The 13,900-nt window shown below is 30.2% G+C and overlaps 1 protein-coding gene across 1 annotated transcript in view; it reads left to right on the plus strand.

Annotated features, from left to right (window-relative positions):
- bchs (WD repeat and FYVE domain containing 3 bchs) overlaps positions 1-13,900 on the plus strand; it is a 1,547,413-nt gene that overhangs the window by 1,344,662 nt on the left and 188,851 nt on the right. Inside the window, exons 42-43 of the mRNA XM_089597159.1 lie at positions 12,819-12,987; positions 13,068-13,305. Coding sequence (XP_089453285.1) covers positions 12,819-12,987; positions 13,068-13,305 — 407 coding nt within the window. The remainder of the gene's footprint in view (positions 1-12,818; positions 12,988-13,067; positions 13,306-13,900) is intronic.

Here is a 13,900-nt window from a genome sequence, read left to right on the forward strand (position 1 = left end):
ACTTCATTTGAATAATTGTAGACCATCAAACACATTTGTATTGTATGTTTGGAATATAATGAGCTGCGCACTTGTTAACTTTGAGCAAGTTTGAACTTCATTTTTATTATTAACTGTACTATCAGCATTACATTGCACCAAGTTTTCATGAGAGCGTTGAGTGACTGTTGCCTGTCCCTCCATTGTGAACAATAAATATTAAAAAAACCCTTTACTACAGCCTCTGGAGCAACTGGAGATTCACAGCCATTCGATGATTTCAGAGATTCAGGTACATTTTCATGTCAAACTTTATCAGCCCTTAATTGTTCTTCACTCAGACATTTATTCTTTAAATTAGAGACTGTATCTGATTCAAGATGTATCCTTTTCAGTTAAATAACTTCTTCTTTGTTACAATGAAAATTTCTATTATCCTCCAAAATTGTGCTTGATAGAACCAATATTGAAGTTGTAACCTCTTGCTTCTTGATCAGGTTTTTTTTTTGTTTTGGTTGATTTGATTGCAGGAAAAGTAAATCACAACTTTGTGACCGGAAACTTGTGGGAATTACTCATTTGTCAGGAATCCCACGTTAAAGTCCTGCTTGATTTATATACAAAGTTAAGAGAGACAAAAAGATAATAAAAAAACAAGCACTGCAATACACTAAACGCTGTTGGGCTTATAACTGAAATATGCAGTTTACTTGTCAGATCTGCTTCAAACTGCTAGCACTCACAGCAGTATTTTTGCTCACCTCATCGTTTGACATAGTGATAAAGGCCAGACTTGTCAGCTTGATCGCGATGTAGAAAAAAGGTCCAGACTTCTTCGTTATCAGCACCGGCTCAGGACAGGACCGGGCACTAATGCAACGATCAGCTGACAAAATATACAAACACCGTGTGTCGACGGCCGAGTTATACCCGAAAGACGCGGCGACATGCACTCATGCAATGCGCAATTTGAGAACCGTTGTCGTAGCAGACGACGCTACGGTACTGTCGGCATTAACTACAGGCTCTGAAGTTAGCTTCGGAAAAAAGTAGGCCCCCCACTTCTCTCATTCTGGTGTGAGAGTGGTGGGGGGCCCACTTTTCCGCCATGTTGAAATTTTCTGTGCCAACGCTGGGGTGATTGCGCACTGCGCATGCGGCGAACTCCCTAAAATCTGGGAGCCTTGGTCGGGGTTACAAAAATTAGGCTATAGCGAAAAATTTCTATGGCGTTAGAGGGTGGTTCATGTATTTAAAACGAGCGAAAAATTAACAAAGTCGCTCTGCTAGGTTTACTGTAGTATGTATTATTATTTATCTATACGCATTAATTCTACGTTGTTCTAACTTTTAACATTTTATTAAGTTGTGCCAACATTTAGTATTGCACATCAGTTCAGCTGACCCCAGTTGGACTTTTTCCCTCTATTAGTTTTTAAAGTTATTTCATTTCTCTGCAAAAGTATTTTATTATCTTATTTGCTTTTTGTTTCTGGCTAACATAAGCCAACGTGCATTTTCATGAATCATAGTTGGTCAATGTGCTGCAGCTACGAATAGAGTTTGCAGGTGATTCATCTCTTTTTAAATGCACGTTGGTCCCTGTTCAAAAGTACTTTTAAGTCGATGTATAAAATTCCGAAGTAACGAGCGGGAAAAAAAAATTATCAGTAATTTTAGTTTACCAACGTTACAATATATTAATTAAAGCCGAAGAAGGAACCTTTCAAAAATGTATTAAAAAACTGAAAGTCACAATCTGTTTCTGGGGAGTAACACGCAAAGTACGCAGGGTGTTAACAATCCCGGAGTACATGCATATTTAGTTCTTTATCATTCAAGTGTTTATGTGGGGCATTCCACATAACCCCCCTACAGTCTCTCACTGACTCTCCACAGACTCTTACTTATCATCACACACCCCTAATAACCACCCACAAAATAAAAAAACTACAGTCTTTTTCTTCATTATTTCAACTTATTACATTTCTTGTCCAGATCCGTCGCTAAATCTCTCACAGACCCCCACATATTTTTTCTAAGCCCCCCCTACCTAGTGCTACCCTTACAGTCACTCGTATGATTTTAATTTAAGATCTTAGGTGCACTTTATTTATACAAAAATATAGTACTCTATAATTGTTTTACAAATCTGTTTATAATAGTATTATTTTAATATATTAGTAAGTTCGTGATACTCCAAAATTTTTTTATCATTATTTTTGTAAAATCATAAATAAATTTTCAGTAATTATATGTTTAATTATGACCTTATACTTGTCAACTTATAAGTTTAATTCATTTTCACTTGTGTTATAATTGAATCCGTGCAAGTTTTTTGTCCCTTCGTTCAATAAGATCTGTAATGTTATCTTTTAGTACAAATCTTAGCTAATAATTGACTTATATACTTATTCTTACGTATATCTTACTTTAAATGCCAACCTGTCCTTTATTTAACTATTCAGATAATACGTTAAAAAAAACTGTTAAAAATAATGTTCTGGACAAATAAATTTTTATTTGACTACAAAATTTTTTAACAGAAACATACTTGACGGGTAAAAAAATATTTACGTATTTATATATATTACACACATTACATGCATACATTCCGAAAAAAATGTATTTTAACGTACATAAAAAATTTCATACTTTAATGTAAAGTTTGGTTATTCATTGATTTCAGAACACAAACTAAAAAATTCCCGATAAAAAGGCGGATTCTATGTATTTTTTATTAATTTTTTTATTTTGTTAATTCATTTCAATTCAAACAAAAAAACCAGGTGTGGATCTCAGGACCACTAGCAAAAGTGAAAGTGCTAACTTCTATTTTTATTAAGCTTATGATAATAGTAACTGAAAAGTTAGAGTACACTTTATTTAAATAGGTCTTTAAGAATCAGATTTTAAAAAATTCAAAATTTTAATATTACGTATTTGAGCGTATGTGCGAAGATTATATATATATTTAATTTTTTGCTTTGTTTCCAATTTCAGAAAACATCCAAAGAGATGTGAAAAACATAGTGAAATAACTTTATGAAAGATTTTACAGACAATTATCTAAATCGTGCACTTCAACACATAAATAAAATTTTACAATAAGAAAACAAATCATGTGAAATTTAAATTTACCCACACAAAAAAACAGTACTATAAAAGAATACAATTTTTGTACTTAAATGTTTACTCCAATGTATGATAAAATACATGAAGATCAAATCAAGATTTTCAAAATCATCTATAAGCAAACAGATAAAATTTTTTTTATTGATAGCCTAGGAGGCTTAGGAAGAACATTGTGAAATAAAACGTTAATGTATCATTTCCTTTCTCGTGGAAAAAAGAACTTTATCTATGGCATAGCCTGGTATAGCATAAATTTAACTTCCAAGAGAAATGACCAGTCATAGAACATTTCGTTTACCATTAGACTTAAACAATGTAGAAAGATCGTTTTTGGGAATTTAAATCTGAAAAAAAATTCGCACTCCTGCGATTTCACTGTAAAAATAAGCGCGACGTTTCTATAAAGTAAAAAAAAATATATATACATAGCACAATTTAGATGGAAGAGGTCAATATATAATAATTTGACATAATTTGACATAATACTGACCCATCGATTAATAACATCAATATCTATGATATCGGCGTTTGACCTAAGACACGCCTAAACAGAGCAGTGGAGAAGGGTGTCCGTCGAGGCTTCGGTGGTGAAGTTGGTTGACGCACCTTCTCATCAAAAAGGAGGGCCAGGTTCAACTCCTGGCCGGAGTAGATAACTTTTTTCACTGCTTTGTAATTTTAATTGACAAAGTTTTTTGCACTCCAGCGATTTTCACTATAAAAATAAGTGCGACGTTTCTATAAAGTAAAAAAAAAAATAACATAGACAGGGCAATTGAGATGGAAGAGGTCAATATATAATAATTTGACATAATTCGACATGATACTTACCCTTCGATTAATATGATCAATATCTATAAAAAAAAATTGAAACAAGTAGGCTTAATAATATAGTACGAGGCTTTTATGATCCTAAAAAAGGCTTAGAAATAGTTAAAAAAACGTTTCGTAATTTATGTGATACAAATATCCGTTTTGGTAGTTAATTAATTATTTTAGGAGGCGATTTCAGAGAGATTCTTTTAGTTCTAAAAAATAACCATAGAAGCACGATCATACAAAAAAGTATTAAATCATTTTAACTTTGATCGTTGTTCCGTATTCTAAAACTTAATATCTATTTTTGTTGAGCTGACAAAACTTTTTTTAAATTATCATTAGATATTAGAGAAGAAAAAATAAAATTATTTGAAGTACAAAATAAATAGAAAACAACTGATGTTTGTCCCGATATTTTTTGGTAAAGATGTTAACTTTTTGATAAATAGCGTTATACTTACTTCTTATAACGAATATACTGCTTTTTTAAATTAAAAAATTCTAAATCATGTAAAACGAGAAATAAAAACAATTTACGGCATAGATTATGCTACTTACATGGGTATTGATAAATCTAATAATGATATTTAAATAAAATTTCTAATGGAATTTCTAAACAATATTCGTAAAGGCTTACCTCCTTATGAGCTTGATTGAAACATTTTATGAACTGCTATGTTGATACGAAATTAAAGTATAAATAATGGCTCATGTAACGGTACAAGATAAAAATTAAAAAATTCCTTAAATACAATATTGAAGCAACAAATTATAACTCGAGAAAAAATTGGAAACAGAGTTTTTACAACAGAAATAAATTTTGATACACAAAATTAATCATCATTAGCTTTTATTTTGTACAGAAAACAATTTCCTTTAGTCTTCGCGGTTTAATGACTATCAATAAATCTCAAGGTCAAAGTTTTAATATTATTGGATTATATTTGAAAAAAACACTGTTTTCGCATTGTGATAATTATACGTTGCGTTATTAAGATGCAAAAATAATAATAAAATTTATATTCAAATAGAATGTGACAATCTTTTAGAAATAGAAAGTATTGTTTAAAAAGAAATTTTTAACGGAAACTAATCCAAAGTAAATAAAAGAAAAATTAATTTCTTTACTTTAGCGAAAGTCTGAAATTATATGTAATACTTTTGTTTAGTTTACTTAATAAATGAATAAATACATTACATCAATAACGTATTAACTTAAATATTGTTTTATGACTATGTGCATTATTTAACATATACAATAAATATGATTTCTATCATTTTATGGTGAATAGGACTACGATCGAGGTCCACAGTTTCAATATTCTATAAGTTTATTCGTTGTTATTGATTAAGTATAAAAATATAATGTCATGTTCTTATTCATATGTAATAATGCAATTAGTAAGCTTTTAGAGAATTTTAGAAAAAGAAAACCAGTGTGCCGTAGCATTACCTCAATGGTGGTGTGGAAAAGTGCTAATTTGCTAAAATAATAGGGGCATTCTTAAAACTGTAAGGTGAGCTGAGACAGAAGGTGCAAATAGTCATACAACTAGAAATGACGTGAAATCTGATATAATTTTACCTCATTTAGAGATGCGGCCGGAGGGTGACTAGAGGGAGTTCTTTCAAATTCTGTTGGATTATCTGGTTATTGGGTTATACAGCAATGGGGAAGCGGGCGAAAAGGGACTGAACAAGAGTTTCATCTAATAAAAATTAGGTAAAAACTGACAACATGAAAATGTGCTTACAAATTAAACAGCTAAAATAATTATTACATTCGAATGAGAAATTATAACGAAGAGCTAAAGAGTAGTGAAAAGTGGCTGTTTACAAATTGTGAGAGGGCTAAGAGGTTTACTTAAAAAGTGTAAGGAGAGCTGAGAGTGGGAGTGCAAAAAGTAATCAAACTAAGAATAATATGATTACTGATACAATTTTACTTTATGAAGAGGTGCTACCGAAGGTAGGCTGAAGGGAGTTTTTTTAAATTGTAGAAGAGGCTTATTGGGTTACGAAGTTATTGGCTTATAAAATTATAAGGGTGCGCTGAGAGGCGGAGTGGAGACTAATAAAAAATTACCTGAATAAAAATATAATCAGAACAAATGTAATTTTACCTTATTTAGAAAAGGGCTGAGGATAGGTAGTGGAGGGGCTGAGAAGGCTTATAAAAATTAAGTAGTGGTTAAAGGGTGGTTAAGGAGAGTTGGAGTGGGGGCTTACTAAAAACTTAACTCAATAAAAATTACGTCAAAACTGTCAGAATTTCACCTCATTTGGAGGGGGCTGAGGATGATTGAAGAGGGGTGGAGGGGTAGGAGAGAGGGTTGAAATGACTCACAAAAATCACTGTATAATACAAATATAGGAAGATATATATTTTATAATATGCTACTTATGTTACACGTAACTTTTGCATTCTACGTACTTTCTTGTTTGCTATGATACATGTATAAATACTTGTATGAGTTGTTGGTCACGATATTCAGAACAAAACATAAATTTTCACAATACTACCTACTTGTACAAGCAAGGTACTTTCGTCCTAAGGTAAAAGTACCAGTACATGAACACTTTTTCCATAAAGTCTTTGTTTTCTCATTTTTATCGAATTTCTGAATTGCATAACAACAAAACAGTCATTGCGCCAGTAAGTTTATATTTTTTCTATCAAAAGAAAACAAAAAAGTTTTTCTAGGTTGCGTATACAATTAATAACTTAACTTTAAAGTTTCTTTATCAATGACCTAGTAGATGAACAGTGTGTTCAGGTATTGGTACCGATACGTATTTTTGACCGAGTACTTGAACATCCCATGTAAATCAAATGGGAGAGAGGTTATGTTAGCTGCCTTCTACTGATTTCTATTTTTATTATGTATTGCAAGTAATCAAATCGAAAAATTTCTTTCTCATTTCATTGGTAACATATTATGAAAACCATAATGACTGGCTTGGCATACTATTATTATTGATTAACAGTGATTTCAATCGTTTTTGTGTTCGAGTACTGGGCATAGGTAAAACCTAATGGTACCAGTACCTGAACAGTCTCACAAGCCACCTCATACAAGTTGCACGAATAAATAATTTTTTTCTCGTTGAGTATAAAGACTTACTGAAATATATATTTTGTTTTATCTAAAGAACGATCAAAGGATATCAGAAACATTTTTTTTTTTTATCCACTTAAATTGAAAATAGTTTATTCAAGCTGTTCAATCTACTGGTGCAATTTTAGAAAGTGTTTACGCACTGGTACTTTTACCTTATGGCGCATGACAAAAATTTTTTCTATCTGAACAGCATTTGTAAAAAATCTTATCTAGCCCATAAAATTATGTAAAGAAGCCTCAGAAATCACGTAAATTGTCACTCTTGACTACACCTTAGGCAACTATATACATGAAATTTAAGTCTTACTTTACTTTTGCTTTAAAGGAGTGTAATGTAATATTTATGCATTTAATACGACATCAAATATATACACAATAAATTCTTGTTGAAACTTTTATATCCGACAAATTGAAATTTCTTAAAGTTTTACCTACCATTAAAGTAAAATGATTTAGATTAAGAAAAACAATAGACATGGCTACTTTTCATTATGAAGTTATAATTTTTAATGTAATTTATTTTATTTACTTATTTACAATTCTATTTTAAAATTTACCTGTGCTTTACCAGTTTTCACTAAACTCAGAATTAATAATAAGAATAAAGGTTTTGGTCACATGACAAAAAGTCTTGTAACACATAATAGAGAATATAAAACAAATTTGTTTATAGGTAGGATATGTAGAATATAGCTTTGCCTTTGAGATATAACTCATAATTTTTATAATAATTACGATCATTTGAATAAATTCGTGTAACACATATTTTTGCAGCTCAATAATTATTTTCTATACATGGAATCATTTTTGGCCTATTTGGCTTCTCTTTTGAGATACGACTGTTTTTTTAATTTTCAGAGGTTATGTTGTAACAAAAATTTTTCAAAGATATTGTCAACGTCCGATTTCAATTTCCAATATGCTATGGTCATAAAATCAAGAAATTTTTTCTTGTTTTTTTTTTAAGATACCGTCGAAAAATGAGAAAATTGAGTTTATGTTTGTGCATAGTCTAACTCATGTATATTTGTGCACCTCAATCATATAGTTGCCTTTTAGTGAACCTGTAAAAATTGTTATTTTGGGTCCAATTAGCTTTTTTTTTGAGATATGACTGTTTTTATACTTTTGAGAGGTTATGTTGTAACAATAACTTTTTAAAGATTTTGTATACGCTTGTATTAATTTTCCGAACATGATATAGGACATAAAATTTTTTTATTTTTTCTCTTTAAGATACAGTCACATAACAAGAAAATTAAGGTTATGTTTGTGCATAGTCTAACCCCTCTTCACGGAGGAATGTGCATATAATTTAAAGTTGTAACTGAAACGGTGAGGATAAAAAAATAACATACTAGCCCTTTATTTCATACAACTAGTCACATATATTTTAAGACTGTCCTGGATTATATTAAAAATAGCTAATAAGTCGATTTTATACTTATGCTAGAACAAGTATTTCAGCGACGTTGGTACAGGACTTTTGGGTACCACAGTGAGTCTTAATATTTCGTGTACCGCACATATATTTTTACAATGCACGGCACGCGCAGTGCATTGTACATATACATATATACATATAATTTTATATAGGTATGTGTAAATGTAAGGCAGAGTCAGTTCTTATGCTGGTACAGAAAAAATCCGTACCGCTCATCGGATTTTTTAGTACTGAGACTACTGAGCATAAGATATAGTTCGACTCAATGGAGTTCATTAAATTACACTACCATTACCGACTACACCACCACTAGAACCTAATTTTATTATAATAGACTACAGAAAAGAGTTGTACTAATGTATAGTACGGGTTTTTATTGTATGTACATTCCTCCGTGTTTATTAGTGTGCCTTAATAATGTATTTCCCGCTTAGAAAGCCCGTCAAAATTGTTATACATAGCTAATTTTTCTTCCCTTTTTAGATACAGCATTTTTCCTTGTTTTTTAGGGTCATGTTGTCGTATTATACATACATTACACTTTATGCGCGTTTGTTTACGTCCATATATACATATTAAAGGATAACTAGGGAAGAAAAACGATTATTTTAATTTTTTTTAAAGACTTTGAAGATATCAAGCTACGTTTTGTGTCAGGCATTATTTACCTGATGATACCTCAGCAGTAAGAGAGGCACAGCTTGCTCTTATTACAGCTACGTTATGACATCTACGTTTATGGGGGTAGTGTCACAATGTATAGTCAATGAGTGTTCTGAAATACATTATGTCTTCTGAAACAGACAAGTGAAAATAAATTTAGCAACGCTACATGAGGCGGAAACCCTCTGTATATCTATACTTATAAGTTTAGACACGTTTGGAGGTTATATTGTACGTCAATATTGAGTTGGTGGTGAAATCTCCGTTGTAACATCTTCACGGATCTTTAAATACACACTTTTAATTTTTTACAACTAAACAACGGTGAAGCAACGGTTGCTGTTCTTGAAATATAATGTTTAAAACATACTGTTTTACGTTATACTTTAATTTCACCAAAGTTTAAAATTTTTTTAAATCGCAATCTGTAAAATACTCTTTATCCAATAAGAGTACGTGTTAAATAGATGATTTATTTCTCAAAAACGGCAAAGCTAGGGTGTCTGAAATTTTAATACGTTATTTTACATAAAATTGCTAGCTTTTACATCCCTTGTCCATACTTAATACCCAAAATATAATTGTACATACAAAATTAAGAAAAACCGTCCTGTAGTATAGCTTTCTTCAATAGGGTAGTATTATGCCAGTGAATGTTCCTTCAGGACGTTCATCACGCGTAGGTTTTTTTGACAGATATTATTAAAACGTCAAACGTTTATTAAAAGAGCATTCGAAAAACCCACGAACTTTGTAGCTCGTTGGACTGTACCATTATTTAAGGATGTTACATTTTTTTAAATCGATATTTATCATGTAACCTTATGAAAGAATCACGTTAAAATGCATTTATATCATTTGTAGGAATCTTCCATTTTTTCGGGTATAAAAGATTATATCTAGACAAACCTATCTAATTTGCAAAGTGACCCACAAGTTCGTTTTTATATGAATTTAGAAAGAGGAGATTAAGTGTGCGTAAATGCATGTATGTGAGTACATGCACATAAGAAAAACAATTGCTACCATTACTGCATACATTAGCCTTCCTCTCTCTTCTCTGAACTTTTCCTCCACTAGCTATGTGAAGAACGTCCGTAAGTCATAAAATCACTTTAATTACGGATGGAAAAATTTTAAAAGAATAAAACACATCAATAATTTATTATTTTATTTTCATAAGACAAAAAAATTTATTTTTATTTTTAAAAATTTTCTACAAAAATATAAAAAAAATTGTATTAACAATTATTTATTTACTTTAAAAATAACAAATTAAATATATAGAAGTAAATATTTATCATTACATTGGAAAGGTGCTTTGCTAAAATATACTAAGTTCTAAGTTTTCTGAAAAAATACTTAGACAAAAATGATTCTACTAAGTAAATTATTTAATAATTTAATTTAGAATCAAACCAAATAAATTGATATACATTCAATAAAAATTAACATAAAAATTAAGTAGGGTTGAGATCTTTTTGGGTTAATAATTTATTATTACTATTATAATTTATAAAATTTAAAATGTATGGCGTAGCTTCATGTGGTGTAGAGGAAACCGTAAGTACGTTATGGGGGGCGAGGCAAAGGGGGAGAATCAAGAAAAATCTATTTTCGTCATACTTTTTCCCTAGGTCAGAATCTAAAATCGTTGATTTACACTCGCGCATAACGTGCCTGTAGATGTATAACTTCAATTATTATTAGAATTCGACAACGTTAAAATTCACTCTTTAAACGAAATCCAAAAAGAAAATTATGGAAAAATGATTTTATAAATAGTGATAGTAATAAATCTTTCAAAATTAAACAAATTTTTTTAGAAAGAGATTTTTTACAAATTTCTTTTGTCATTATAAAAAGTAGCAGAAGTAGAATAATACTACAAACAATGAGATTTAACGTATATGGCCATCACTTGAAGTTTTAATATTTAGTGATTATATTTGTTTAGAGGATTCTAAAATCTTAAAATAATTATCAAAAATAGAAATTGAGAATTTCGAGCCATTTAGGTTAAAAAAAACGCTATCAAATAATGAATGTTTTTACATATTTGTAGAATAGTGAGATTATAATTTAAGTAGTGAAGTTCAACAATATATAATCAATATACATATTTTCATTCTGCATTTGTAAAAGAGTGTCCATTATTTACCAATTTTTATTTTTTAGTCATACCCCCCCTTGAATTTTTTTGTTCTATCCTAAAATGAGAATTCATTTCTTGAAACTACAAAAATTCTCGTACTACCAAACACAAGGGGATTTCCCATTTGAAGATCATGGGATCCTAATACTTTTACTTCGCTCAATTTTTTAACTACTTAATAAACTTTTCTGGATTTTTTAACTATCAAAATTTTTTATACACTACTAGACCTTGTGATAAATTTTTTCAGCTCAAAACAACAAAGTTGAAAAAATTTAATTGTCACCATACCTCAGCTAAGAGACGACGTTTCTTTATTGATTTCAGGGACGAAAGCGAAAAATGTTTTTCAGGTTAGAACTCGCATTTAATGCTCATAAAACAATATTTTGCCTTACGCTGCGTATTTTCTACTCGCCTTTTGTGTATGTACTACAATAAACATACACAAGTACGATTGTACTATAATCCTAAATCTGTTCTTAATGCTTTTCTTTCGAAAAGTATAGGAATAACGAATTGAACAAGAAAAAGACAATTACAATCGTTTTGTTCTCAACTACTAGCTGAACTTATTAGTACGTTATGCTGGTCGTCTTAGCCATATGCAAACAGGACTAAGTTTATAATACACTTACACACCATGTAATTGGAAGCTTGATTTAGTGCATTAAAAGATAGTATAGAAGATAAAATTAGAGCAGGTCTGGGCTTATCATCAATAAATCTAGAGTAAATTTATGTGGAAACTATTAGAGTCTTACGATATCATTACTTTTAAATTCTTACACCTCATGCTTGCATGGGTATAGTACACCTTACATACACAGAATATTATAATATCATACGTACGACTTTACTACTAGCCCAAATCTGTACTTCATGGACTCAATTTTAGAAATAAAGTAAAATAAGGAAAAAAAAGAGAACTAAACTGATTCCATTCCTGAACACTAGTTGAGCTTGACAGTATGGTGTACTAGCGATTTTAGCTGTAGACAAACACACTGTATCAGCCTTTTCATCACATGATGTCTAAGCGTAATAGGGCAAGTATCAGTTGTGTTCGTCTATGGCTCACACTAATATCACGCTGTACGGATGAGTCAAGAACGAAACAATATGAATTTTTTTTTTTCATTTGATTTCTTACTGTCCTATGATTCTTAAAGTAAATATGTCAAGTACACACTTAGGCTGAAATCAAAATTATACTTGTGCTATCATATTTTTCTGTGCATATAAGGTATAGTTCAGATACGTGCATAATGTAAAGGAATAAAAAAGTGATAACCTTGTGATACTCTAATAGTTTCACTTCGCTAGTAAGATGTAAAACGATTATCATCAAGTAAATTAGTAGGTAAAATGATTGATAAATGATAACGTAATCTTATGTAAGTTTATTAGTTCATAGAACTAAAAAATTTATTCTATCTTTTAAAAGTACAGCCATTTTGAAATCTAATTGTTAACTGAACTGAATACTTTTTATTATTAGATGTGGACAATAGAGTATGTTCAAGTGCCAGATAAGATCAACGAAAAAATAAAAACTACAATTAATACTCAAATGAAAGGTGATAGAAATGGTCATAACAAGGAAGAAGTCACTGTAAAACCAGTTTGGGAATACGAAGAACGAATCGGCACATCAAGGAAAGAATTAGGTTTGTTCATCAAAGTAATAATAAAAATGCCAACGTTTTGAAGCTAAAAAATAATTTCTATTTTACCTTACTTTTTTAAGGAATTTTATCTAAAAGTGGATCTGAAAGTAGTTTATCAGAATCTGATAGCTTACAAAAAGTGACACAAATATGTCATGAGGAAGAACAGTATTCTAATAATAGTTCAACCCATGAACCTAAACAAAAATTTCATTTTCAAATTAATTCATCAAGTATTGTTCTAAAACATAAAAGCCGTGAGAAGTTACTCTTCACAAAAAATCATACACAAACTGACAGTGGGGAGGTCCCAATGAGGTAGGTAAAATACTAGATTTACGTATATTTAATAACTCAACCCTCATTTTCTTATATTATAAACTAGCTTGTATAAAAAAAATTTCATAAAGTCTTATAGTTTCCTGAACATAATAAAACCGATGGTTTGCCCTTAAAGCTCTGACAATAATGAGAGTATACCACATTTATTAAGAGAAGTGATTTTTTTGCGATGGACAGAGAAGGAAAAAAAATTTGACTTATTTTATGAAAAAATGATTTTACTGCATTGTAATGTGTGAAACGTAAAAAAGTACAATGATTTAAAAAAAAATTTCAAAGGTACTTTCGACAAGAAGTTATACGTTCAATTTCTCTCTTCGCATGAAAGAATGGTCTTGCACACGTTTTCCACTATTGTACACTTTTACAAATGTATACATAATGTCAAAAATAATTAGATCCGATATTTTATCTAATACATTAATTTATAGGTCTTTTTATTACCTCTCAGGGATAAGTGAAGCTTAGTAAATCTCAAAGTAAAGCAATTAATCCATTGTATTATTCATACCTTAGATATACATTTTTTTTTTTAATGTAAAAAAACCTGTTGCCATAAAAATTTAGAAAT

The sequence above is a fragment of the Copidosoma floridanum genome, unplaced genomic scaffold (genome assembly GCF_036245765.1).
Source record: "Copidosoma floridanum isolate Cflo_tuat_1 unplaced genomic scaffold, Cflo_Japanese_pri ptg000030l, whole genome shotgun sequence".
Lineage (NCBI taxonomy): Eukaryota > Metazoa > Arthropoda > Insecta > Hymenoptera > Encyrtidae > Copidosoma > Copidosoma floridanum.